This window comes from Semicossyphus pulcher, unplaced genomic scaffold (assembly GCF_022749685.1).
Source record: "Semicossyphus pulcher isolate SPU_LCO1_2020_fin unplaced genomic scaffold, fSemPul1.0.p SCAF_18, whole genome shotgun sequence".
Classification (NCBI taxonomy): Eukaryota; Metazoa; Chordata; class Actinopteri; order Labriformes; family Labridae; genus Semicossyphus; species Semicossyphus pulcher.
In genome coordinates, this window is record NW_027211691.1 from 15,190,194 (window position 1) to 15,217,581 (window position 27,388).

Genomic DNA, 27,388 nt, shown 5'->3' on the forward strand with positions numbered 1-27,388 from the left:
ACTATAAGACCTAATTACCAACCTAATATAAAATGCATGTTGCTGCAATGTCTTCTTCCTTGACACTCCAGCTGACTCTGAAATCATTCAGAGAAATCCATCAGCGATCAGGCAGAGACATCAATGTCTGGCACTAAAGCAAGAAGCTCTACAGATAATAATTCAACGCAGCCACAAAACATCAGCTTGAACAAATGAATCTGAATGTATTTTATAACCCTTTCACGAGACGTGTCAACAGTTATTCTTTGAAATGCTTTAACTCAGTGGCAGAAAAAGAAGACTTAGTACGGAGGATGAGAATAACCAGCTTAACTCTGGCAGTAAACTGTGACAAATAAACGTGTCATAGGGTGAACTTACGGTCATTCTGGTTCTGTCAGTGTGTCATATCTCTCTCCTCCTTTGTCTTAGATCCTCTGCAGGCTCATCAACAGCCTCTATCCGAGGGGAAAAGAGCCGATCAAGAAGATACTAGAGACGCAGATGGCCTTCAAACAAATGGAGAAGATCTCTCAGTTCCTGCAAGCAGCCGAAGCTTACGGAGTCACAACCACCGACATATTTCAAACCGTGGACCTCTGGGAGGGTGATTTTACGTCTGATTACTTGTCCTCCATCTACTGCTGGATTGCTTGATATTCATTCATGGTAGTTTTTCCTCTAATTATTATTCTCCATTATTCTGGCTGTAGGAAAGGACATGGCAGCAGTGCAAAGAACCCTTATGGCTCTGGGCAGTGTGGCTGTCACCAAGGACGACGGTCATTACAGAGGTGACAGAGAGTGGTTTAACAGGTACAAATAGAGCTCATGGCAGCTGCATACCCATAATGCTTCATGTTCTTCTATGTGGTCTTATAACTCTTGTGCATCATGTTTAGGAAAGCCCAGGGGTATCGGCGAGAGTTCAGCCAAGAGCAGCTCCGCCAAGGCCAGAGTCTGATCGGCCTGCAGATGGGCAGCAACCGCGGGGCTTCCCAAGCTGGAATGACGGGCTACGGTATGCACCGTCAGATCATGTAGACCCCTCACTTAGCTCCCCTGCTTCCAGACCTTGTTTTCTACTAATACCACAAAAGTCGTAGGCTTCATATCCTTCATAGCACCTGCCATGTTAACCTCAACTTCCCAGGAACTGCTGCTTTCCCTGAACAGAGTGTTCTGATGTCAAACGCTGTAGATCTCCTTCTTCCTGTTCCTCTCTTCCCCTCTGCCGTGCGCTGTTCCCTGTCTTGCTTTGTTTTCCATGTGCAGATGATTACCTAATGTGGAACATCATTCAACATCGATTTAGTCTTTATCTAGATTAAGATGAAAGTCAAAACAAGCCATCAGTGTTACATGCATTTTCCTTTGAACTGTAAATGACTGTTCCAGCATGTTGTAAGCTATTTATTTGTATATATGTACACATTTATTTCCATGTATCATTGGTCATTGTTCTAGGATGGTTTGTTACTGTGTAATTATTTCGCCTTAAACCTAATGGAACTCAATGACAGACGATGTCTCTGCTATCTAGTCTGATGACTTGTTGCAGTATCCTCTGTAACCAAATCAACCTCACGTTGTGCCTGGTTATTGGACTACAGAGACTGGGTCCTGATTTATTCGCCTCAAATTCTAACTGAGTTTCATTCATTCTGAGCCATGCCCTTGTTCTTTGTCTGTTAGATTACATCTTTGTGTCCATGCGAGTACATGTGCAGTAGCATGTCTGACAGTGAGGTCGCCGGGTAAAGACGTTGCTTTTACGTATTGTCATGTTTATATTTTTGAATATATTTATATCTGGAGGCTTGTGAGAAGAATTATTGAACAATAAAGTATGTGAGCATTTATTCGTGTCAGTCTGTGTAACGCAATCTTTCTATGTCTAAAGTGTATGAGTAAACACTGTGTGCTCAGTGTGTTTTTTTTTCTTATCTTGGTTTTATGTTGCAGCTCCTCCCTTGCACCCATCCCTGCTGTCTCTCCTGCACACTGTACACAATCTAATAAAGGGGCAGCAGCACAGCGTAATGATAATGCTGGTTCGTGTACCAGAGAGGCCTGTGATCCAAAAAACCTCTGATTGCTGAGTAACCTTGATATTTAGCTGGTCCTAAAATGCTATTAACAGCTGATCTTACCTTTGAGGACGAATTAGCAAAAACACAAGTGTCACCAAATGTATTTAAAACACTACTTTTTTGTGTTATTATTTGGGAATAGTTGTGTTTCTCCATTTCTTTTGTATATCTTTTATCAGCCTGTGCAAACTCAATGACCAAATGTCTGCTATAAATGTAGTTAACAGCGTGTAGATAACATCTGAGGGACGCTATCATTAAGATAAGCAGAGACCTTTGTCTAAAGCGTTCTGGGTGGGGCTTTAAGGTCACATTTTATGTCAGTGATCAAGTTTATAGGGTCAGATGTTTCTGATTGCTGACATTTAAAGAACATATATAATAAAAGCATGCATGAATTCACATTTATCTCGCTATTGGCATTAACAACACCCATAACAAAACTAAAGTAGATATCAGATGTGTAGTCACAGCTTACTAGTGTTTGCTTCACTGTGTGAGAGGGCAGCACACAAGAAACTATGTGGCCCTTTGCATGTGGGGCCTGCACACACAGCTTATTATTAGCCTTAACCAGACTAGAGAGGCATGTAAAGGGGCACAGGTGATGTGTAACTGACAGACTCATACAATAAGTAAGCCAAAAACAAAGATGGACCAATGGAGAGGCTCAGAGGACTGAGTCAACCTTGTCCAAAGTTCTTATGTTTTTTGGCTGGTGTCTTGGTCGTCATTGTTTGAAGTCTCATTGCTGCATGTTTGCGTCGTGGTCATGAGGCAAAATTATGCACAGGCTTGAGCTTCTTGTAGTCTAAACTTTTTTTGCATAGTGTGATTTTAGCTTTGTTCGACAGGTGCGTCAGGTACAATGTCACCGTCGTGGTTTAGAGTTACTCTCTTGCTCCTTCTATTAATGGCCAGGTGTGTTGCACAGGAAGAAACTCAAACTAAAAGCTGTGTCTGTGGACACCCTGGAATTCCAGGGGACCCCGGACACAACGGTACACCTGGAAGAGACGGCAGAGATGGACTGAGGGGTGACAAAGGGGATCAAGGTAAGTTAAGAAGCCTCTTTGAGTCAATGCACATTTTAAGCTTTAACTTTATGATTTATAATAACATTAATTTATGAAACAAAGGTGAAATTGGCCCTATTGGACGAGCAGGCGTTGATGGCCACAGAGGAGACAAAGGGGAGCCTGGTATGTAACTTCAGAATAAACTACAGCACAGAAAAATGAACAGATCTGTAACCTGTGTTTAACTATTTCTTACTTTGACAAGCTTCATTTACTTTATATGCACATATATTAACACAATGTGTTTCTGGAATATTCATGCACAGTTAGCATAAAGGGATCATGCATGCTTGTCCTTTACAGGTGAAGTTGGCCAAGCAGGGCTAAAAGGAAAAAGGGGGGACAATGGAGAGCGAGGTCCTCCGGGGAAAATGGGGCCCCAAGGAGTCCAAGGGCCCATTGGCCTGAAAGGAAATAAGGGAGAGCTCGGGCTGCCTGGACCCATGGGACTAAAAGGGGATTTGGGGCCACCTGGACCAGAGGGTCCTGCGGGGGAGATTGGCCTTCGAGGTGACAGGGGCATTCAGGGACCTTTAGGACCTCCGGGCAGGCCAGGGTCTAAAGGGGAAATAGGTGTTCCAGGCCACAAAGGCAACATTGGTTATCGTGGTGAAAGAGGCGCTCGAGGGGAGAGAGGTGATAAGGGCGAGAAGGGAGATGCTATTCTTATCTCTAAAAGCGCCTTCTCCGTGGGACTCACAGCACACACTAAACTCCCCGCAGCCAACGCACCCATCCGGTTTGACAAGATTATTTACAATGAGCAGAATCACTATGATCTACAAACCGGAAGATTCACATGCTCTGCAGCAGGAGCATACTTCTTCACCTACCACATCACCGTGTTCTCCAGAAACGTGAAGGTGGCTCTGGTGAAAAATGGTGCAAAGATCATCCACACCACGGATAACTACCAGAGCAGCGAGGATCAGGCAGCAGGGGGCGCCGTGCTGCACCTGGCCGTGGGGGACAAGGTGTGGCTGCAGGTGGCTGGAGGAGAGCTGTCCAATGGGCTCTTTGCTGATGAAGATGATGACACTACTTTCTCGGGGTTCATTATCTTTGGGGTTTAAATTAGGCCTGATTACTTTATAATTACTCATAAAATAGGCTCATAAAATACAACTCTATGTTAAAGATTAACACCTCAAGGATTCACAACACTGTGCATGATTGATAATAACCTAATGATGTAATTAAGGCAATATCGAAACACTCACAGGATAATCTTTTGCACTTTGGATACTTTTATTTGTAACACATTTATTTTTTTGATAACACTTCCATCCTTTTATTGTAGTGAACTTCACTTGTGTAGATAATTATTTTCTCCCCCTTAGGCGCTGTTTATGTAAGCCTAGTAGAAAGTTAATTCCAATAAATTACCTTTAATTAGATATAATTGTACTGAAATTAGAACATAAGCTATTGTGCGTTCTGTTATGCCACAATTATGTGCTTAGTGTGTAGTTTTCTTCTATCCTGTCTTTTGTGTTACAATAAAGAGCAACATTTATAAAGTCATCCTGTGTCTCCTCTGGTATTTGGGGATGGGCACGCACAACAGAAATACCCGAGACATTGATTGTCTTGGCATGATTAAGTGACATGACACGAGGAAGACGATGCAACGACAACTGGAAGGTCCAGTCTTTTTTTGTCTTCAAAGAGTCGCAGGAAGTGAGACGCTGCATTGTCTTTCTTTTTTTTTTTTCTTTCAATGAAGTGCGTTCCACTGTGGGCGTGGCTTTGCGGTCACTGACTGGTCTACTAACTTATGATTGGCTGTCAGCCGAATGGCCACGCTGCGGTCAACCAGTAACCTCAATCCAAACCTGTCGAAGCCCCGCCCCCTTGCAAACACTGCAACAAGTGCATTAAGGATGCTCGCCTGCTCACTCCTTCAAGAAAGACCTCTTTTAACTGGATTCATTAGCGTAATTTTGAGCTTTTCTCGAGGAACTTCTTAAGATATTTGATAAGTACGTATTTGAATTCTTCACTCGTTTGTGTAGCGCCAAGTTTTACCGGTCTACAAAAGAGAAATTACAAACTACAGAGCTTGCGCAATATAGAAGAAGTTTTATCAGTGAGCCCGTGAGCTAGCTTAAGTTGCTAGCCCTGTGTGTTCAAGAAGTCAGCCGTTTGTCTCATTATGTTGCGGGGTAACTAGTTAGCAGCACTTGTCTCGGTGTTTGTACCCGACATGTTTTTGCGAGAGGACGAAGAGTGCGAGGCAGCACACCGTTGGACCTCAGAGAAACTCAAGCTACTTCACCATGGCTAAACAACAAGACCAGCTGCCCTGTTGATGTGAATAAAAAGGTCAGGAGGACAACATCAGCGACTATGAGCAGGGTGAGCAGAAGTTTTCTATGACTGCGCAGTGACTTCTGAGTTAATTTACAGCGAATACAAGTGATAAATAATCATTCTTTTAATTCATTCATTCATATTATTAATGGTTCACTCTACTTTGCTGTGATTTTCCCTCTTGTGTTCTTGTTTGAAATGGGACCAGAGGGGGTTATTGTAGTGCATTACAGCCGTGGTTGTTATAGTGATGTGGGAGATGCCAGGCTGTGCAGGGAGTTGGTGAAGGAGGGGTAGGTAAGGGGGGCACCAACTACAAAGAGCTTTATGGCCAAAGAAAGTTAATGAATGCAGAAATAAATAAGCAGTTTGGCCCTGAGCTTAGAAAAGTCCTCAGTTTAATCCCCTTTCATAGATCCTTCTTTTCAGATTCCACTTCATTCATAGGATTTAATAACTTAGCTACACTTCTTGAGTCCACTCACAAGTACTTTGGCTTGTTTTCATGGCTCCCCAGATGGACTTTTATACTAGAGCTAAACTGAAATGTCTGGATCATTTGTTTTTGAAGGTCACAGTCTTCTGCTTTATAGCGGATATAAGAAATACAACAGGTTTAAACTACGACAATATGATTTTACACTCGGCTACTTTGTATTGCAGGCACAGTTGTAAATCTGTCTCATGAGATTCAAATGTGATACCTGTGAAGTACCTTGGCATGTGTGTCTGTAGTTTATTAACTTATTCTACCTCAGCTTCCTTCTTTTTGCACTCCAGCCCAAAGAAGGACTCTAATCAGCCTGTAACTCTGATACAAAATATAGTTGAAAGATTGATAAGATTGTCTCAGATCCCTATAATATAATGGACTTGAGCTCTTGAGAAGCCTTCTGTTTGATGGTTATTGAATGTTGATAGATAGGGCAGCCTCTTGGTTATTGTTGCTTCGCTGTCAGGTTACACTGTTGACTGTTGACATCCAGGCTCAGTAGTGTTTTGTCCTCTCTAAGCCTTGTGCGCTGTGTGGTGTTCGATTTCTGTCTGTCTGTCTGTCTCTATGACAGCAGATCGGGTGAGTATGTGGCTGCCTCTGTGTGAGATTGGGGACACTCCCTGGTTTGGCCTGCACCTGTACTTCCCACGCTCTATAGAAAGGGGCGTGGTGTCTCTCGATCTCCTTCTTTCTGCCGGATTAAAAAATGAGGAACTAGGTCATTTACAGATATGAGACTTTAACCAGGAAACTTAACCGTGTTTGCTCACCTGATCCAAGTGAGACATGTTACCTATTTCTAAATGTTTGTCAGATTCTGCGAAATAAAAGCAGAACAAATGACTGGATTGCTGTTAATTTTGTACTTAAGTCAAACACAAAAGAGGTGACATATTTCTTATGGATATTGATTGTTATATTGTAGCTTTACTTCTTTGTTTACACCCTTAAAATGTTGAGTGCACACAGGCCAAGTTGCCCTTTGTAGTTCAGCAATGGTGGGCTGTTTAAAAGCTTTGGGTGTCACTCTCCATCTATAATGAATAGCCTAGTTGTCTCCCTGATTAGGCTGTCGTGTGTAGATGAAACCAGTCCTAAACACAGACTGGTAAAGCTCCGGTAATCAGATTATTACTGGAATGGTAGTGAAAGAATCTATACATTCATAAACACACTCATACACGCTCCCGCCAGTTGACTCACACTCCTTTAGCATTTCTGCTTCTTCTCTGCTGGGAAACACTTCAAGGCTCAAAAGACTTTACTTTGGATTCAAATATTTAATATAGAATAATCTCAAGTGTTTCTTAATCTTAGACGCTTACACAACCACAGATGGGAACTCGTTCACCTGAGAGATAAAACTCAGCGAGCGTTTTCTCAGGTAGTGAGCATATGTTCAGCTTAAGTGTCACACTGATTGAACTAATCAGCCAATCTGTTCTTTAAAACACTATGCGGTCTTGATTAAAGACACGCTTAAAGGAAGTTACTCACAGCTGTCGTACATGGAGACAAAGAGACGAGCAGGTTAGTGACAGCTTACAGAGGAATGGTTGCTGCAGGGTGCTTGTGTCTGTCTCAGAGGTAAGCCTGAGAACGGAAACTGACAGAAAAGACTTTCCCTTGTTCCTCCCTGTCTGGTGGACTTTCTGTTAAATGCTCTGTTCTCTTGGCCTAATGAGTTTTATCCCAGCCTTTGGCAAGACTAACTCTGCAGAGGTGAACTAGAGGTGGAAGGCCATTTATCATTATGCATTTATGACTCCTTACGTAACCGCCTTGGTTTTGTAGCCAAACAGGAAGGGAGTCAAATGATTTAAACGCTTTCCTCCCCGCTCAGCTCTGTGCGTGCGTGTGTGAGAGCGAACGTGCACTTGGGCCGTGCACTCGGAGAAAGGATGCTCTGACTAATTGCGCCTATGTTTTTGGAGTGCATTCTTTTAGCCCTTGTACACATGTTTATGTATCTGGGTGCATGTTCATCCTCGTCTCCAGGAGTCTAATCTGAGGCAGGCTCCAGCTGGCTCCCATGTGTGTGTGGGGGGGGGACTCCTCCCTGAGCTCTTAATTAACTCTGGACCAGGGCCCCAGAGCGCCGTTCTCCTCCACAGTTAAGCAGGAGGAAGCGGGAGAGCTGCAGTGATCCTGGAGCAGGCGGAGCAAGGCTGATAGAGGGGAGTTCAACATGGTGAAAGTGATCTGCTTTGACAGACAGTAAGGCGTGATATTAACTTACACGTGAGTAACATTTGTCTGCATTTGTTTGCAATCTGCAGAGCTGTTATATAATAGATGCTTTCAGTTGTTTTTTAAATTTAGTTTAATGTTATGTACTTTCAGCCAATGCTTAAAATGATATGACAGACTGGCAGCAGTGAAACAATTGTGTCTACGAGCACATCAAAGATATGTTATAATTCAGATTGATGCGTTCACTCTAGATGAAAAATACTACCAGGTTTATTAAGGATGGGATGCAGTTAAAAGTCAGAGAAACTGTCGCACTATACACATTTTAGAGGATGCTGCGTGTTGCTTATAAGTTGTTGAGGTTTAAGTCTGTGTTGTCTTTTTTGAGAAATATTCTACCACCACCTGCGTCAGCCTGGTTCTGCCGAACAGCACTGCCAAGTCTCAGTGAACGCCAACTGGCCTGTGACATTTGGCGCCAAGCATAGAGAGAATGCAGAAAGGCGTTGAAATAAAGCACAGTTGGTAGAAGTGCTGATAGCATGACGCAAGTATTCAAAACAAAAACAAGCTACTGAAACTGCAGACATTCCTCTCCTATCTCCCATCTTTCTGCTTTGAACTTAGATGGAATTATTGATCTTGACTTTTTTTCCAACTCAACGTGACTCCTCTGTGGCCGAGGAGGAGAAAGCACAAGAAGACAATTGAGCTTAGCTTTGAAAGCGGCGCATTGTTCACCAGGGGGTGTTTACTGTCTGTCAGCAGCGGTGCTTGGCAGCGGTGGCTCTGTGTTTACATAAGTGCTTGGTGTGATGGAGCGAGCTGGTTGAAGTGACAGCAGATTCCACAGAGGGTTTGATTGAGAAAGCCCATCTGCTGCTGAACACGCACAGGGGCGGGAGGTATGGGAGCGTTCCAGGATCCCTGCAACTCCCGCATGTGTACAGAGAATTCAGTGGAAGGAGTGCTGCATTCGAAGCTTAAAATGTCTTTGGTTGTGTTAGGACTGAGTGATGATGACTAAGTAATATGTTTTTATGCAATGTCTGAATAATAACGGGGGGGTTTTAATGTTAAGTTTCCCTGCAAGGTATATCAAACAATCAGTAGTAATTGAGCTTTTATGAGCAATATCTAACTGAGACCCCCTCCAGTGAAAATCAAGTGGTTAACCTTGTAAACATCTCCATGTGATGTTCTTCAAGTGCTACAAGGCATATCAGGGACAACATAAGCTGTTATCTCTATGACTGGGCCTGTCTGCTTTTAAACTGCAGTGTACCGAGGACAGGCTGAACAACATGTTTTCAGATTGGCAGGTTTGAGACGTCACAAACCTAAGGAGCCAATCCCGTTACTGGACGGAGCGACGCTATGCATATAATTATGTGTAACCTATGGCAACCACTTGCCAGCTGTAACCGTCATCGCTATTTTTGCAAACTCACTACTGACTACTAACGTTAACGTTACTACTACTAACTACTACATTTCAAGCTAGCTAAGTTTCAAGAAGTTGCTACTAAACGATGGCAGAGACGTGTTTTGTTTTCATGACGGAGGGGGCCGTTGGAAATGTGCATGGTGGGCGGGGACTATGCAGGGAGAAGGAGGAGATTTTTACAAGGTAATTAAACATATTTTGCAGAAAAAACATATCGGACAATTTATTATTTCAAGCAGAGCATTTTATAAGTCTTAAAACATGACTGGAGCTGCTCTGTAAAAAATGTATTACACACTTAGAGTAGTAATGTTATGTAATGTGTTTATAGGTGATGTAATCACTGGACGCTGGTATACAAACGGAGAACATGAGGTTATAACTACATCATAGTGTGTTGTAAACATTGTGTTATATGTTTTTGTTCTGCTTATAAAGACAAATATAGAGTGTTCAACTAAAATGTTACAGGGAGTATAACAATAATCCACAGAAGTGTTCAATTTAACTATAATTAAATATCCAAGAACATGAAAAGTATGCATTTTGCTTTGTTATATTGTCCCCATAAAGTAAATCCAAGGTGATGTCTGGTCTCATGATATCAGTATTAGAGCAACTTTACGTCCTAGACCGAGACAAATGGATAAGGTCATATCAAGAGAACTTTTGTGAAAAATATCTGACGAGCTAAACTTTTCATAATTTTCAGGACAAAGTAGTTCAGAAATGAACAATGGGACTCTAGTTTTAAAAGTAATTTTATAATTAGAGCAGCTCCAGTCGTGTTGTAAGACATATAAAATGCTCTGTTTGAAATAATAGTCTGTTATGTTTTTTTCGGCAAAATATGTTTAATTACCTTGTAAAAATCCTCCCAAGGCATCTCCTCCTTCTTCCTTATTAAAAATGTTTACAAAGTTAAACACTTGATTTTCACTGGAGGGGGGTCTTTAAAATTTTGCTTCTGTTTTATAGAGATAGACCGATATGGTTTTTTCAGGGCCGATACCGATACCGATTATTAGGAGTCAAGGAGGCCGATAACCAATATTTGGAGCCGATATTCATTTGCAGTAAAAGTGAAAATATTGGCGTCAAAATTTTGAATAATACAAACTCCAACACTTAACTTTGTTTAAATGCCTTTAAGCATATCATAACTTAGAGGGAAACTTTATTATCAAAGGTTATTAGTAATATTGAAGAAAAGGTTTATGGGTATGGATTCTACATAGCAAAACATTTAACTTCTGTGTGTTAGGATAAAGAGTTGGGCTATGTCACTGATCTGAAGACCAGACAGCCCCCCCACCATCCCCTCATCATCTATGTAATCTGGACAAAACTGGGCAATTTATTTCATTAATCACAATGGATTAGCAAGTTTCATTGCTTAGTCACGCTCACAAAGCCCCACTTCAAAGGCCCAGCTGCATTAGCCACTGCCCTGAGTCACACACACACTCACAACACCACCCCGACCTGGGCCTCAGCTCTCCTTGGACGGTGAAATTCAGCACCAAGGACAAATGCACAGAGTGCTTTCACTCCTCTGGACGCTGAGTGTACCGGAGGATATTTGTCTTTCTGTGTCTCGTTTATTCCTTAGTCTTCCTACTTTACATACAAACACAGAGGAGGCTGTACTGTAAACACACAATAGGTCATTGTCACACTCCCTCTCCTAAAGCATACTGTTTGTCCTTTTCATGCTAATGTTCTAAAGCCATTCTTCTCTTATTGCAACATGTAAAGATTCCTAAAACGTATCTATGTTTGGTTTTGCAGGCAGAACAGACGGACAGGGTCTTGTCCACAAGCGAGGACCCTCTTCCATTCCTCCACAACTCCAAAGCCGACCCGCTGATCCGAAGCCGACCCCTCAGTGACATATACCCATTCAACAATCATGCGGACAGAAGTGCAGTCCCATATCTGCTGTCAGGGTGTGGCGCTCAAGTGCAGCCGGTGACTGCAGGTCCGGATGAGAACAAACTGAACGGCATCAACTCCTCCGCCTGGTCCAACCCTGTGATAGGTCAGCCTGAGGGGAAGCCGAACTCCTCGAGAATCATGAGGCTTTTTTCTAACTCGAGGAAGGGCTCCGTCCCTGCTCACACTCCAACCACTGACAGTCAGACCTCATCCAACAGCAGCGGCAGCGACTCCGGCCCCCAGTCCTGGTCTGGACTCTCAGGACTGGGTGTTGTGGACTCCTTCAAAAAGCTGCGCTCCTCTGTGCTGCAGGGTATACAGAGTAGAGGAACAATCAGCCAAGATGGAGAGCATGTCCCTCATTTGAATCAGGAACTGACTAATGGCAAGGTTGCAGCCAACATGCAGCCTGTACTAGATGAAGGATACGGCGTTTCTAATGGAAGTTATGCTGGCCAAAAGTTGGCTGTGATGTGCCAGTGTGGATCGGATATTGAGGACTACGACGATGAGGAAAATGATGAAGGAGACGGTCTCACACGCAACACACGCTTCTCGAGGAGTATCAGGAGAGCGTACGGAGCAGGACGCATCTCTTTGTTTGACATGGGGAACGGGAGGCAAGCGGGGAAAAGCATAAATGAAGCCACAGACTCTCAGAAAGCAGATCAGACATCGAAGGCTTCTCAAAGTAAAAACACGAATGACAACACAAATGTGAAGGTGCTGAGCAGACTGAGCAAAAGCGCTGAAAATCTCCACATATTTAAGGCACCTTTCAGACGAAAGGCGGCAGCTCCGGGACCTCCTTTGCCTCAAGACGACCCCCAGAAAACTTGCACATCAAACGGGGCGCCGACTATCAAGAGGACTGCCAGCGCCTCCTCAGTGGACCTCCGGGCTCACGCTGCTAGCCGCAGGAAGAGCCCCGTGAAGACCAAGGGCCCGATGCTTAAGCTAGTGGGCAGCATGTCTGACTTGACGGTCCGACGCAGAAGAAGTCCGTCCCCCAGCCCAACCTCTCCGTCTCCCATGTCCCCCCTGAGCCGTCTCCATGACGACTACTCCCGCCGCTTGCCTTGCCAGACAACCAGCGAGCGACAGCGGCGGCCCTCGCCCGTCAGAGCCAGGGTCATGTCTGCCGGACACAATCCTCTGGTTCATTCACAGACTGATGTCGACCCACAGCAGCACCAGGCCCTCATCAGTCCGGTTCCTGTGGAGACGGAGCAGACTTCGCCTGGTTGCTCTGCTCATTATGAGACGCTGAATGTAGCCATAACAAGTGATTTCAAACCGGCAGCAGAGTGCGATTCATCTCCAGTGAGCCAAAAAGAGCCTTCACAACACCAAGAAGAGACTGAGGTCAACACGCTACAGAAAGAGGTACAAAATGTTGTGTTAAACCTACTGTGAGGAGTTTTTCACTGGGTATGAAACAGTTCCAGTTTAACACTAATGTGACCTACAAGAGCTATACAGACCTTCACCTAGAATGTGAATAGTGAAGAGTCATAACTCTCACTGGGTCGGATTCCTATGAAATGATTTACTGCATACCGACTGAGAGAGGCCATGTTTAAATTTTCCCCGGCAAAGTTTTCAGTGAGTCGTACGTTAGGAAATGAGGATGGTTTTTTTCAGCGAATACTTCTCACACATGTACAGGACAAAATCAGCAGTGGGGCTCCAACTTATGGTTATTTTTTTATCGATTAATCTAGCCATTATTTTTTCGATTAGTTGATTAATCTAATGACTCCTCTCCTCTTGTTTGTGTCGGGAAGTGCACAGTGACCAAGTGGTAGAGAGAGAGCGGCAGAGTGATGGTAAATACAAGCGGAGCAGAGATAATGTAAGACTTATTTTTGACGTCGTACCGGGGCTTCACTTAAAAAGTTTGAGGCTTAAGCCAGCGCTCCCCAGAACGTGGCGCCCTAGGAGACCGCCTAAACCCCCTATGCCTTGAGCAGGATGTGGTTCTTACCCCTTTTTTGACAGCCAGCAATGAGTGACAAGATCCGTTTCTGCACGCACATAACTTTACTGTGCTCCAGCTCTTAACTCCGCCTCCTTGTCTTTGCGTATTTCCATAATCAATTACATGGACGAGTCGCCCCAACCCTAGAGGTGAGACGTACTGCTTTGTCCACAGGGGCCGCCAAAATCAACCAAACATGAAAGTTCCTCATAGTTGCTTTGAGATGAACGTGATCTAATGTTATTAATTTGTCTTGGCACATGCTGTGTTCAGTAATGTTTCTGTGAGCCGTCAGCTCCACCTGCTCCTCCTGCTTCATGTCAGAGGAGCTGCAGATCGTATGATGAAATGCAGTACGTGTGTAAAACAATAATGATGACATCAAGCCAGGCTGTTATCTTTATGCAACTGGTGTGACTGATTACTGCTGACAGATGGATACGATGTACCGCAGCTCAGAGACATGAAGGCTGCGAAATGTCTCACATGATCCCACATCAGTCGCACCTTTATCCTCGACTTAGAAACGTGGTATTGGAAATCATTAGATAAAAGGGTTTCTGTAAACTTCCAGAGAGGAAGGAAGCAATGAGACAGAGGAAAGAGTCTGTCTTATAATCTTGGAATCATTATAGGTGCAGGTGATTGGCATTGACCCTTGTCTTAGGAAGTGAAGCATCATTCTATAAGAACTGATCTTTGAATCTGACATGATTCTAACCCACTGAGATTAATTCTAACGTCGATGAAAGCCTCGGCAGCACAGAGCTCGTAACAACAGCTGTATGTGTCCCCCTTCAGTCAGTGTCAAATAAATAATGACACAGGCGTCACCGCGCCTTACTGTCCTTTCCCTGTCACTGCGTGTGATATACTGACTTCTGCTGCTGCAAGGTCACATGCTGAAGCCAGCTGTTCTGTGCTACCACGCCGAAGGAGCAGGGAGAGTTAATGATTAGGCTTTGTTTATGATTAGTGGCCCTTGCGCAAAACGGCTCCATAGTCCTGTTGCTGTGGGAGGGAGGCAGCCGTGAGAGAGCACGGCCCCCGCTTCACGTCCCTCAAACTGAAGCCCAGTGGGTCAAAGTCCAGCACCGTGAACGCTGGGCCCGGGACGGCTTGTAGCATGTAGACAGGACCATAAACACTTTGTTACAGTGACATGTGTTTTGTGTCTAAAAGCAGGATTTTGACTTTAAAGATGGACTGGAAAAATCTGATTTGTTTACTTTAGAAATCAAGTCGCCTAAAGAATAGTGACTTGGCCTCGGGGACACAGGCCAGTGTGTGTTTTTGTGTGTGTTTCACAATGGTGCTAGTCCACTGTGTGCCTTTCCAATGTATACGCCGGGGATCAGACCCAGAGCGAGAACAGGTGAGGTTTGAGTCGTATGATTACTGAGTTTTCTGAAACGGTTTCTCACTCATTCTTGTGGTTCTGCCTTGAGATTCAACCAAGTCAGCTTTTAGTCTTTTATGACTTGCGGTACCATTTTGCTCTGTTTCTGATTAACAGATGTTCCTCCCAGCAGACGTGATGTTCTTAATCTGTGTAAACTGCAGGTCATTGATCGCAGGAAAGTCAATATCGTCATCTTTTCTGACTTTTCCTTTGATTCTCAGGCGTCTTCAGACCATCAAGAGTCGGAAGCATTCCTCCAAACGGACGAGGTCTCACCAACAACCAGCAGCACCCCTCCTATGTCTCCGACATGTCTCTCAGAGTCACCCACATCGTCCACAGATGCATCTCCCACTTCCATGGATGCATCTCCAGCTTCCACAGACGCATCTCCAGCTTCCACAGAAACACCCTCCGTCAAGCCCAGACGAAGGGGCGGCCGCCCGAGACCTCGGCCCATCTCCGACTACGGGCAGCTCATTTCCAGGAAGCATTCCATTCCTGAGGAAGTAGCAGAGCTGCGCGCTGAGGAAAGGACAGCACACGCATCACTGCATAAAGACTACAGTGGAAATGACTCGTGTGGGAGTGGAGGGAGCCCTGAGAGCTGCGGCATGTCTAACGGAGACGCTCCGGGCAGTCGGCAGCGGCCTATCTCCGTGATAGGAGTTGTGGATGTGTTTTCTGCTGATGCTGAAGAGAAGGACGGCCGCCTTCCTTCTGTAAGCTTTTACTTTTATAGTTTAGACTTCACTCAATTGGTTTTCTTATTTAAGTACAAAAACATGCAGGTGGCTGACAGTTATAGAAAGTTAGAGGGAAATGTGGAAAGATGCAAAGACTAACAGATGGAGCTCCTTGGAGCTGCATGGTAACAACGTCCAGCTGTTTTTGTTGGTTGTCAACCTCTCTGTCTTCCTTCTTTTCCTGCCTGTTCAGTAAAGCTGTAAAAGGATTAAAATACACTTTAAAAAAAGAACTAAAAAACTAAATGATACAGAGAGGATTGAATTTGTGTCAGATTTTTCCAGGTACGATAACCATCTTATACCACTGATAAGAAAATGCACACGATATGATATCTGTCAATTCCTGTATCCAAAGAGTGTTATTTGCAGGTGTATTAAATCATTGTTTTCTTTTTGTGTAATGTTTAACTGAAGACTAATAAATTCAACAGTGTACAAAAGACAAGAAGCCACATAGAAAGGAGTTTATTATGCCAAAGTCTGTAAAAACGTCGCTGGTTTTATTAAGTTATCCGACTGTGAGAGCCTGAGAAAAGGAGCTTTTTCTAAATCCCAGGATGTTTTTCTCGTCCTCTGCAGCCCCTGTCCCGGCCACCCATCCCCTCCCACCAGGTGCCCCCCTACAGAGCGGTGTCAGCCAGGTTTCGCCCCTCCACCTTCTCCCAGAGCACCCCCATCGGACTGGACCGTGTCGGGCGGCGTAAGCTCCACAGAGTGCTCAGCGGTGAGAACCGGGGTCGCGGTTGATCCCATATTTCAGTGTGTGGGAAAAGCTGAGTCTGGGAATGTCAATAAGGCTGTTGGTGCGGAGCCACGTGTGGGTGTGCCCGCATCTGTGGCTTGTTTTCTGTACGGTTTAAATATCGTCTGAATGTTGCAGAAGGCAGTTTTTAACCTTTTGTATATGTGTCGCAGATGGTGTGTCGGAGCGCTCGGCGACTCTTGATGACAGCGTAAGTGAGGAGGAGGAGGGCAGCTTTGATGAGCTCACCGATGGCACGCCCTACCTCCAGCCGGGGGTGGAGCTCTCCGTGCTCAACGAGGTGAGGATAAGACGGGAAACTTGTCACGTTGCAACACTCGCAGACGTCTTCTCCAAGAATGTGCATCATATTTATGATGCAACATCTACCCTGTTGCGTACGCGCCTCGTGAACAGCCATGTGCAATGCTTTCATGAGTGTGGTTTCAAGATGTTTGGCGGCAATTCAACAAACAGACAACCGCTGCTTGTCCTCAAGTCTAGACATAATCTTACATGTTAGACATCATCTCAGCCTGCGTGTAATTGTATGTTTATCTTATCTGTGTGTGTGCCGCTCAGTGGATAAGCTGCGGCCACACGGTGTACGCCGAGGCTCTGTGGGACCATGTGACCATGGAGGAGCAGGAGCTGGCCTTCAAAGCTGGGGACGTTATCCGTGTCCTGGAAGCCACTCATAAGGACTGGTGGTGGGGCAGGGGGGCCGACAGGGAGGCCTGGTTCCCCTCCAGCTTTGTGAGGGTAAGTGGACTTCCTGACCTGCGTGTCCGGCGCATGTTTGCTCTCAGGCAGCACAGAAAAGACTCGCAAACTGGCTCAGCTCCAAACAAACCCTCTTAACACTCTGTGTGCTGGGGTTCAAACCTCAGAGGTTCGACTGGTTTCTGTGGCGACCACAGCTGAGTGACAGTTGAGTCTTAATTAGGCAGGCGGCGGTAACCACGGTGAGGTTACTTGATTGGCAGATGGGCGTCTGCTGTGTAATTGCTTGAAGCTGAATCAATGTCGCAGAGCAGGAGCTGGTTAAACTTGCATGTTAGCGTAGTGATGAGGAGTTTACGTATTTATTGTTCTTCCTTTTGTTATTGTGCTCATTTTTCTTTTTTAATGTCACACAAATCATAGCGCGTAGATCAGGGGAGAAACAAACAAACAGGCTAAGAATGATTAATCCTGACCTGACGTGATTCCAGTGGCGCTCTGAAGCTCATTGTGTGCGCTGGATGTGTTTCAGGTGCGAGTGAATCAAGAGGACTCGAGTGCAGAGAGCGTGGAGAGTGTAGCGGACCAGGAGGATCCGGCTCCCAGAGACACACACAGCACTCAGCACAAGGAGCAGATGAGAACCAATGTGGTTCAAGAAATCATGAACACTGAACGCATCTACATCAAGCACCTGAAAGACATCTGTGAGGTAACAAGGCTCACGTCAGAAGGCTGCTGCTTCTGTTATATTTGTCCTTTATTTAGTCTTTGAAGCCGTCCTTAAAAATACTTAGAATATGCTTAATTTTGTAATCAGAAATGACTTTAATGCAACTAAATGGCTTCTTATCCTAAACCATCCAGCACCTCCTGTTGGCCACTATGTGAACTGTTTCCACACCTTCTGTCAGTGCAGTTTAACACACTGCTTCTGTGTGGTTACGCAGGGTTACATCCGTCAGTGCCGCAAACACCCGGACATGTTCACCGAGCTGCAGCTGATGACCATCTTCAGCAACATCGAGGACATCTACAGGTTTCAGAGGCAGTTTCTCAAAGACCTGGAGAAGAAGTACGACAAAGACCAACCACATCTCAGTGAAATAGGATCCTGTTTCCTCCTGCAGGTAGTGGACACACAAAACCACTCTCGTATTCACTTTGTGAAGCCTGTTAATTTAAAAGCTTCAGTAGCTTACTGTTTCATTTCAGTGAATGCCTCTCTTCTCTTCTTAGGGAGAGGGCTTCTCTATCTACTCAGACTACTGTAACACTCATCCAGCAGCCTGCGCTGAGCTGCAGCGCCTCATGAAGTCGGGAAAATATAAGCATTTCTTTGAGGCCTGCCGGCTCCTCCAGCAGATGATCGACATTTCCATCGCCGGTTTCTTGCTCACACCCGTCCAGAAGATCTGTAAATACCCCCTACAGCTGGGAGAGCTGCTGAAGTACACGCCCAAAGACCACAGGTACTGCTCTGGAGATTCATAATTTAGGAGTATGTATACCTATAGTCTGGCATCAGCGAGCATTAAACTTCAATATCTATGATTGATTAGTTCATCTGGAGCTACAGTGATCAGACTACTTTTTTCCATGATTAGGATGCAGTGTGTTCCTGTAAATGTCCTTTTATGTCTGACATGAGCTCTACGCTAACTTTTCCTTTGCTTGATTTATTGCAGTGACTACAGTGGAGTGAGCAAAGCGTACGAGGCTATGAAGAATGTGGCCAGTCTGATAAACGAGAGGAAGAGACGGCTGGAGAGTATCGACACCATCGCTCACTGGCAGGTGGCCATCCTGCACTGGGAGGTGAGGATGACTCATCATTTTTCTTCAGGTTTCTAATAAATTAAAAGCATCCTGTGCATATGTTTGCAAACCTGATGTCAGAATATCAATGTGTGGTATACGTCTTGTTTATGTTGTTGATAGGGATCCGATGTGCTAGAGCGCAGCTCAGAGCTGATCCACTCCGGTGAGCTGACCCGAGCTGTCCGGCAAGGCAAAATGCAGCAGCGCAGCTTCTTCCTGTTTGACCACCAGCTGGTCTTCTGTAAGAAAGACGTCCTGCGCAGAGACCTGCTCCACTACCGAGGACTGCTGGATATGGACCAGACCGAGGTGTTGGACGTGCCTGATGGGCGGGACCCTGACCTGGGCCTGACCCTGAAGAACGCTCTGCGGCTGCGTAACGCCTCCACGCTCGAGTTTGTGTGCGTGCTGTGCTGCAGGAAGGCCGAGGACAAGCAGAGGTGGTTAGAGGCCTTTGCCAAGGAGAGACACAGAGTGAAGGAAGATCAAGAGATGGGTGAGTGGGGCAGAATTCCTGTCATGTATGACAATCTTCTACTGTGGGTGTATGCCAAACACAAGGTGAACAGGGTGAGGAGATTGTTGGTAGGCGCGGGAGGTTGGGAATGTTTTGACCTGAAGGTGTATTTGTGTGTTTTTTGGCAGGAATGGAGATCAGTGAAGAACAAAGAAAGCAGGCCATTGTTAATGCCAGAAGAGCCAAACAGGGGAAGAACAAAAGTAAGTTTTGCTTCATGCTGTGAAGCCAATCTTCATTCCAATGTTATCAGATTTTTGTATCTTAATTCGATGCTTTCTGTTTCGCCTGTTCACCTTTTAGCCATCGGTTACACTGCTTCTGTCCAACAACACCACCAAAACCTCCACCCGCTTCACCAGCGTCACATCACCATTCCAACCAGCGTGCCTCAGCAGCAGGTCTTCTCACTGGCCGAGCCCCCCAAACGAAAGCCTTATCACCTGTTGTACAGCTTCACCCGCAACGCCTTTTTCAGGAAATGAGACAGTGCTCGCTAGTATTTTATTTTTCCTGCCTGTGCATGTTTCAGAGCACGCCCAGACCGTCCGGAAGACTCAAAGAACACTTTATTTTTTTCTCTGCGTGTTTCCCTGAATGAATGTACTGTTCCTGTGCCTCATGTGTCTTTCTCAATGTGTCTGTTTTTGTTGCATGAAGTTTGGTGCCTACACTTTAAAAGGGGCGTGACTAAAGTGTTAAAATTGTCCATTTTGTTGGTGTTAAAGATGCTGCTCACTTAAGATCCCCCCCCCCCCTTTTTGTCGTATTAGTTCCAGCTGAAAGATTTTTTTTATGTTAATTATGACAAAGATGTATATTCCGCTTTTATGTTGACAAACATGGTTTTAGTTTATTTCACAAAGGCTGGACCCTTTTTTTTGCTGCGAGTCTGTCAACTCTGAGCACGAAGGAAAATTTCACGATCATCCTCCCTGTTAAAACTGTAAATAAAAACTCTTGTACAAACATACGAAACGAAAAATGTTCTTACTTTAAAAATATTCTGTTCTTTTGTCATTTTATCACTGAGCAAACTAGTAGACTCTGTAGCCGTTCATGTGAATATGAGAGAAGTTAATGAATGAAACATTAGCTATAGCTGTGGAGGAGGTACGTTACCATCAGCCGGCTCCTTGTTTCTTGCCCTACTGAAGGATCTGGTTTCACACACCTGTCCTGTCGGCTGTGCATCCATAACGGTGTGCTCGGTGGCTTCACGCAGCTCATGTGTGTGTCTACCGCTGGTTTTAAAAAGGAAGCTTTTGTTTGAAGGAGAATGAAAATGGATCTTGAAAACAGGAAATCGGGAACTAGATGATAGCAGCCTGAAGAGGATGCCTGTGTCATGGGCACAGAGCGCGAGGAGAACGAGCCGACGAAGGGAGATGATGCATCTCAACAGGACGCTGCGAGTGTGAGTAAAATACCCTGAAAGTGTTATTTTTCTAGAAGCATTGTGACTTAAATTGTACGGTTATCTACAGCTGGTTTAACGCTGAATATTTGAGTGGACGTAATATCCTTAAAGTCGCACCTTTTGTCGCTTCTTTAAATACTGCGTATGTAAAATAGCTTAAACTTTTTTTCCCGTGGGAACCTATAGCCCGCTAACTCGTGATGGATTAAGTGCCGCTTGCACAGTATGGGATGACACTGAATGAATAATATATGTGCGTTCGGTAACTCAATGAGTCCTGAGCGCTGCATATGATGGAGTTACTGCTGCTTGTTGTCAAGCATTCCCCGCCATAGCCTCAAGTAACCAGTAATGGAGGCCATTAGTAACTTACATCACTGGTGGCAGAGCAGCTAAATGTGACCGTGATGTTTCTTTTTAACACCAAGAAAACTCTTGTACTGTTTAAAAACGTCCTCAAGCATGTCAGGATTGATTAGTATATTGCTCAGCCTACTGTGATGCAAACTAGCCGACCTGGCTGAGATACAGTGATAAGGGAAGAATAGCAGCAGCAGGGTTAGGCCCTCATGATGTTCCAATGGTAATTTAACCTACATATGGTCCTCAAAGAGGGACAGGAGCGCTCTCTTGTGCCCTTTTGTCCCAACACTGAATCCTCAGTGCTCTGATACACTTAATGAGGGATCCACTGTATCACATTTCTTTCAGATCATTTCAGCATCATTTACCACGTCCCTGTTAGAGTCCATGTATTGAAGTGCCCATCTTTAAAGGGCAAGTTGAATTTGCCTCCCCTGCCTGCCTGCAGATTGCAGATGTGTCCGTGGAGGTGGCCACGGTGGACCACACTCTGCACAAGCTCTGCAGGATGTACAGGAAGACGAGACGGAAGCCCAAAGGCCTCAAGAGGCTCTGGATCCGTCTGCTGAACGTGCCGCACCTCGCTATCATCATCGCAGCGGTGGTGTTTGTGGTGGTGGTGATCATGTGGTCCCTGCTGTGGGTCTTCATATGTAAGTAAGAAAAATTCATCCCGAGTAGCATTACAAAGTAGCTTTTCTAGTATCATCCACTGGTTAGTTAGTTGTCATTAAATATGCATCATTAAATTCAGATCTTGTTTTACTTCCTCAGTTCGCAGAGAAAGCAACAGTGGAGCGTATTTTGCCGGGATGTTCCGTGTTGCCAACGTGGACTTTATCCCCGAGTACCGACAGGCAGAGTCCCATGAGTTTGTGTCCTTGGCCAACAACATCCAGCACGTGGTGTGTATCCGTGTAACCCTGTTATTTGCAAGATGGTTCATGCTGGACGTGAGATCTAAGACAGTCTTACTGATAATTGCTGGTGTTTGTCGGTGCAGGTGAGCAATGTGTACAAGATGTCCTCAGTGGCCAGACTCTACAAGCAAGCTGTCATTTCAGACCTCAGGTACAGAGACTCATGAGAGCATCACGGCGCACGAAGAGCTGATATTTATGTTTTAGTTTGTGCTTTTAACTCCTCTCTTTTCCCCTTGCGCAGTAACAACAACAAGGGCGGCGTGCTGGTTCATTTCTGGATGGTGTTTGTGGTCCCTCGTCTGAAGAGCCCGGCAGTGTGTGAGGAGTGTGTGGGAGCTATTTTCAGAGACTCTGTGCACACCAGCATGAAGAACAGGTCGTCTGTAGGCTACCTGCTCGGCCTTCCAGTGGACATAGACTCCATCCTCATTAATGGTGCGTCAGTGCGCTCACATGTGCATCCTTAGGTGCTTTTCCATACAGAGATTGATCATTGTGTCTTCCTGCAGCTGTTCAGCGATCAGATTACGCATCAAATGGGGCAGGTAGGCGATAATACTTGTAAAATGAATACTTTATGTCAAAGTGAGCGTCTACATGAGTGTTTTTATCTCCCTTCAGGCTCTCAGTGTGTCGATAAGCTGCATGCCAACCTTCCCGGGGCTAAAGTCCCTTTAAACGTCTTCTCCTCGTGGGGCGGCGTGACCTGCCACGTAAAGCTCACCGCTGTCCCCGGCTCGCTCATCCGCCTCACCGTCTCCTCCTTCCTCATCGAGCCCAGCGACTGTGTGAACGACGCCCTCACCGTGTACGACGCCCTGCTGCCCATGAGAGGGCGCATTCTGCACAGGTGTGGTCTTGCAGCTGATGCCTCTCCTCGTGCGATCAGGCGTTGCATTTATTAAAGAGAATCTCTATCCTGCAGGCTGTGCGAGCCGGTGTCCGTCTCCTTCTCTCTGGTGTCTACCTCCAATGTCATGCTGCTGTCCTTCAGGATGACTCATGGCAACAAGAGCTTCAGAGGGCACTTTGAGGCCATCGCTGAGGAAAGTATGACACATTTACCTGCCTGTTTTTTGGCTTATGTCCATGTTCACACAGATTTAATATGTCTCAGATCAGAGCCATTAATCCCTTCTTAAATGAAATCTTTAAGGAGGCCTGAAGAGATAAAACTGTCTACAATTTAACAAGAAAAAAGAAATGAGCAGAGACACATGTTTCTATTCTCCTCCGTTTAATGTATCATCTTTTGGTTCCTTTGTCTTCTATCTGGAGACGAGAGTATAACCCTGTCTCTGTCTCTCAGTGTGCATGTCTCAAATTGAGACCCAGTTAAAGCCTGACATCACTGGTCACATCTACAGCCCCTTCCACCCCAGCCTTCTGCCCTCGCAGTGCGCCTGCACCTGGAAGTTTAAGGTAGAACACACACACATCTTCTTCTTGTACACGCTGACTGAAAAGAGCTTTTTATTGATTGTACATTCTGTGTTTTATTCTAGACGCCTCACCGAGCTTTAGGAGTTGCTTTACACTTTCACAACTATGTACTGAGACCGAAGAACTTGAAGGCCTGCGCCCAGGGCTGGTGGAAGGTCAATGAAGTCATGTAAGTCGAAAACAGCTGCATCCATCCATATACTTAACCCATAGATAACATCTCCCTCAGCTGATGGAATCACCTGATCAAATGATAGATGTGTGGCTGATTGATTGTTGCTCTCCTTCCACAGTTTCTGTGGCAGCTACGTGGGACACCAGACCGTGTTTCGGATCGCTGACCAGCACCCTGAGGTGGAGTTTCGCTGCAGCTCACGTAACTCTGCTCAGCCTTTTCAGGCGTCGTACAGCAGCTACAATATCAGCCAACGTAAGCACGAGCTCGTTACAACAGCCAGAATACACTGTAGGAAATGAGTGGATAGCAATGACTGTGTTTGAGGAGGATTCTAAAATATTGCAATATACTCTATAAACAAAGGAGAAAAATGAACTTTTGTTTGTAAAATTACAAACTTTTTTTGTGATTTAAAAATGTGTATCTCTTCTAGCCTGTCCAGAGAGCCACTTCCTGTGCTCCACAGGACTGTGCGTGGAGAAGAGCCGCCGCTGTGATGGTCTAGACGACTGCCAGGACGAGAGCGACGAGGTCTTCTGCTGTAAGTCGTCTTAAATGTCACGTAATATTGGTTGTTCGAAAGATGAAGTCGCGCATTGGGAAAATGTTGCATATCTTCCCAGCGAGGCCGACGAAGAACTGCGGCGGGAAAAGTCCTCTGCATCCTTTGTTTGTGTGCAACGGAGAGACAGACTGCAGCAATGGAAGAGATGAGATCAACTGCACTCAGGGTAGGAATCACAGTATTTTAAAAGTAAACTCTTTGCACTTCTTTAAGCGGTGCTAATGACGAGATGTGATCTGCCTCTGTCAGAAACATCCTGCTCTGCGATCAGGTATCAGTGCAGCAGCGGCTCCTGCATCCTGAAGAAGAACGCGAAATGTGACGGCGTTCATGACTGTCAGGACCGCAGCGATGAGGCCGACTGTGGTGAGAGCGATCAGTGATATCAGAACAGTTCTTATCTAATCACAAGTTTGTTTCCCTGCTTTATTCACTATTTGAATATCCAGCAAAATATATTATGACAGAAAGATGCTGTAAATGTGACATATAGTTTCCCTCCTGTTTTTTCATAACCTTAATTGTTTGCATTGCTCATTCATTGAGTCGCAAATATTGGTCCCACCTGAACTCTTCCTTAATGAAGCATTTGACACATAGTGATTAAATTGCCTCTACACTGCCAACTCCTTTGTGCCTTCATGAGAAAGTTGTTGTTATTTCATAATCCACTGGGCAGCGCGCTCCAAACCTGCTGACCTGCAGCGCCGAGGTGACCCCGGCTGTAATAGCTCCACTGTTTGCTGTTATTTTATCACGACGGGTCTCAAGGCGACGGGAACAGGCCCGTCTTTGATCACTCGCTGGTACTGAGCGTACTGTACATGCACGCGTTTATGCACAACCACACACACACATAACAAATCTCTACTTTTTAATAAGGCAGCAGCAGACCTGTCTGTCATGTCGTGTTCCAACACACACTCCTACCCTTAGCTGACATAAGCAAATGGGGCATGTTTAACTTCCATATTAGATCTATAAATTGCATGAGACGATGACACCTCTCACATTTATTCATGTGTAATTTAAATATGTTATATACTGCAGACCTCCATATAAAAACCATATAAACTTCCATCAAGCCCAGCAGGTGCCTTCTTCTACATCCACGCACACAAGAGCTGCGTGTTTCCAATATTTTATACCCACTATAACAACAAAATCCGTCTCTGTGTTCTCCTCAGCCTGTGGCCGTCCCTCCCTGGTGAAGAAGGTGGGTTCATCCACAGGATCGGAGCGTATTGTAGGAGGAGATAACTCGATGGAGGGGGAGTGGCCCTGGCAGGTCAGCCTCCACTTCTCTGGTAGCCTGTACTGCGGTGCTTCTGTCCTCTCCTCTGATTGGCTCATCTCAGCAGCACACTGCTTCAGTAAGCAAAGGTCAGTCAATCTCGCTGATTTGTTTTTGTTATACGATCGCTGTAATAATGGTTTCTGGACTGTATTATACACAGACTGATATACAGAGCAGCAGGCCGACAGTAACTGATAATGTGTTTTTTCCCCATCCTTTTTGTGACCCTTAAATGCAACATCCCTCACAGGTTTTTAAGCCTTTGTGTGGGCATGAGTTCTAAACATTGCAACCAAAGTTTAGATTTACCTTTTCATGTTGTTTTAAATTAAATGATATGACCCATGACCTCTGTGTGACTCCCCTAGACTCTCTGACCCGCGTCACTGGAGCGCCCACCTCGGCATGCTGACGCAGGGCGGTGCCAAACACGTGGCGGAGATCCAGCGGATCGTGGTGCACGAGTATTACAACGCGTACACGTTCGACTACGACATCGCCCTGCTGCAGCTGAAGAAGCCGTGGCCTCCCTCCCTCGGCCCGCTGGTGCAGCCTGTGTGCCTGCCGCCCCCCTCCCATACGGTCACCCACAGCCACCGCTGCTGGGTCACAGGATGGGGGTACCGCTCTGAGGAGGGTGAGCAACACTGACGGGGCTACTTTCCATCTTTGTTTTGCTGACATGAGCAATGAATGAAGTCTTATCTTTTGCACATTTTTGAACTTAACTTCATGCCATGCAACTCCATGTTACTGACAGGAGTCTGTAGCCTTTCTGCATGTGTCATGTGCGTCTAATAAACTCTCAAGGACAACCAAAGTCTTTCAAAATACTGCAGACACTTTTCTTATGCAACTGATCGTCTTTATCGTCCTCCTTAATCTACTGCAGTCATCAAAGTTGCATCACACCACTTTTATAAGCTCCCTGCAGCACTTTTAAAGTTGCATCAGCATCTGTGAAGAATTATTTTGTGTGCTAGTTTCTCCCGAAACGTTGGAGTTAGGTTTCAATATTTTTTCCTGTGAGTTGCATGATTTAAGTCAACATCTTTCCCCCTGCAGACAAAGTGCTGCCCTCTGTGCTGCAGAAAGCAGAGGTGTCTGTAATGAGCCAGACTGAGTGTAAGAAGAGCTACGGACCTGTCTCACCGCGCATGCTGTGTGCTGGGGTCTCCTCTGGGGAGAGGGATGCCTGCAGGGTGAGCTGACTGCATCACCCATAATCCCCTGCAGTTTAATTTATGTATCAGGCAGTAAAAGTTTCTGAATGTGTGATTTTTTTCGCTCTTTTTGTGTCTCAGGGCGATTCAGGGGGCCCTCTGTCCTGTCAGGCGCCAGGCGGGGGTCGCTGGTTCCTGATTGGCATCGTGAGCTGGGGGGCGGGCTGTGGCCGACCAAACCTGCCTGGGGTCTACACCAGGGTCAACAAGTTCACCTCCTGGATCTACAGCCATATCAGCTGACATGAGATGTGATTCATGTACTGCCAGCACATTTTTAAACATTTTGTTGCTTAAATCCGACAATAAAAACATCATCAGAAAAAGTGGATTGTGTTGTCTGCCTTTAACTGATCTTACAAGGTGTCATTAATGTGACTTCCTGCACAAAGCAAACTGCAAAGGTTTAAATTATTCCTGTTAGTCCACGTTTTCTCCTCTTCCAGCATCACAATGGTTGCTTCCAGATTATAATTGCTGTTTCTGTCTTGCTTTGCACC

At 45.4% G+C, this 27,388-nt stretch overlaps 3 protein-coding genes across 5 annotated transcripts; all 3 read left to right on the top strand.

The window, feature by feature from the left end:
- The first annotated feature begins 699 nt into the window (after positions 1–699).
- Positions 700–4,656, top strand: c1qtnf9 (C1q and TNF related 9). 2 transcript variants are annotated; one of them, XM_069667659.1, is made up of 5 exons: positions 700–798; positions 885–1,003; positions 3,014–3,130; positions 3,215–3,277; positions 3,458–4,656. In XM_069667659.1, the coding sequence occupies exons 1-5, from the start codon at positions 704–706 to the stop codon at positions 4,225–4,227; spliced, it is 1,164 nt and encodes a 387-aa protein (XP_069523760.1). In that variant the 5' UTR covers positions 700–703; the 3' UTR covers positions 4,228–4,656. The 2 variants fall into 2 exon arrangements, with proteins under 2 accessions (XP_069523760.1, XP_069523761.1); XM_069667660.1 differs by having other exon boundaries at positions 3,059–3,130.
- Positions 4,657–5,071: 415 nt separating this feature from the next.
- Positions 5,072–20,440, top strand: spata13 (spermatogenesis associated 13). Of its 2 annotated transcripts, none has more exons than XM_069667670.1 (13): positions 5,072–5,512; positions 11,395–12,927; positions 15,146–15,646; positions 16,253–16,397; positions 16,589–16,716; positions 16,998–17,177; positions 17,671–17,850; positions 18,089–18,268; positions 18,378–18,610; positions 18,827–18,956; positions 19,080–19,455; positions 19,605–19,679; positions 19,780–20,440. In XM_069667670.1, exons 1-13 carry the CDS (start codon positions 5,504–5,506, stop codon positions 19,959–19,961), a joined length of 3,852 nt encoding a protein of 1,283 aa, XP_069523771.1. In that variant the 5' UTR covers positions 5,072–5,503; the 3' UTR covers positions 19,962–20,440. The 2 variants fall into 2 exon arrangements, with proteins under 2 accessions (XP_069523771.1, XP_069523770.1); XM_069667669.1 differs by lacking the exon at positions 5,072–5,512 and adding an exon at positions 9,734–9,786.
- A 221-nt stretch (positions 20,441–20,661) lies between these two features.
- Positions 20,662–27,205, top strand: tmprss7 (transmembrane serine protease 7). The gene is made up of 18 exons (XM_069667450.1): positions 20,662–20,893; positions 21,708–21,912; positions 22,034–22,164; positions 22,263–22,330; positions 22,424–22,617; positions 22,692–22,727; positions 22,804–23,032; positions 23,108–23,232; positions 23,492–23,604; positions 23,688–23,794; positions 23,919–24,055; positions 24,237–24,344; positions 24,427–24,534; positions 24,618–24,734; positions 25,556–25,751; positions 26,034–26,302; positions 26,731–26,867; positions 26,970–27,205. Exons 1-18 carry the CDS (start codon positions 20,825–20,827, stop codon positions 27,129–27,131), a joined length of 2,511 nt encoding a protein of 836 aa, XP_069523551.1. The 5' UTR covers positions 20,662–20,824; the 3' UTR covers positions 27,132–27,205.
- The last annotated feature ends 183 nt before the right edge of the window (positions 27,206–27,388 follow it).

Coding starts and splice junctions, on each gene's coding strand:
- c1qtnf9 (XM_069667659.1), top strand. CDS start 704: ATGGCAGCAGTGCAAAGAACCCTTATGGCTCTGGGCAGTGTGGCTGTC. Junction 1,004..3,013: donor AGCTGGAATGACGGGCTACG/GTATGCACCGTC, acceptor TTGCACAGGAAG/AAACTCAAACTAAAAGCTGT. Junction 3,131..3,214: donor GGGTGACAAAGGGGATCAAG/GTAAGTTAAGAA, acceptor TATGAAACAAAG/GTGAAATTGGCCCTATTGGA.
- spata13 (XM_069667669.1), top strand. CDS start 9,757: ATGCAGGGAGAAGGAGGAGATTTTTACAAG. Junction 15,647..16,252: donor AGGACGGCCGCCTTCCTTCT/GTAAGCTTTTAC, acceptor CGTCCTCTGCAG/CCCCTGTCCCGGCCACCCAT. Junction 18,269..18,377: donor GATCCTGTTTCCTCCTGCAG/GTAGTGGACACA, acceptor TTCTCTTCTTAG/GGAGAGGGCTTCTCTATCTA.
- tmprss7 (XM_069667450.1), top strand. CDS start 20,825: ATGGGCACAGAGCGCGAGGAGAACGAGCCGACGAAGGGAGATGATGCA. Junction 24,056..24,236: donor CAGCTACAATATCAGCCAAC/GTAAGCACGAGC, acceptor TATCTCTTCTAG/CCTGTCCAGAGAGCCACTTC. Junction 24,535..24,617: donor TGAGATCAACTGCACTCAGG/GTAGGAATCACA, acceptor TGCCTCTGTCAG/AAACATCCTGCTCTGCGATC.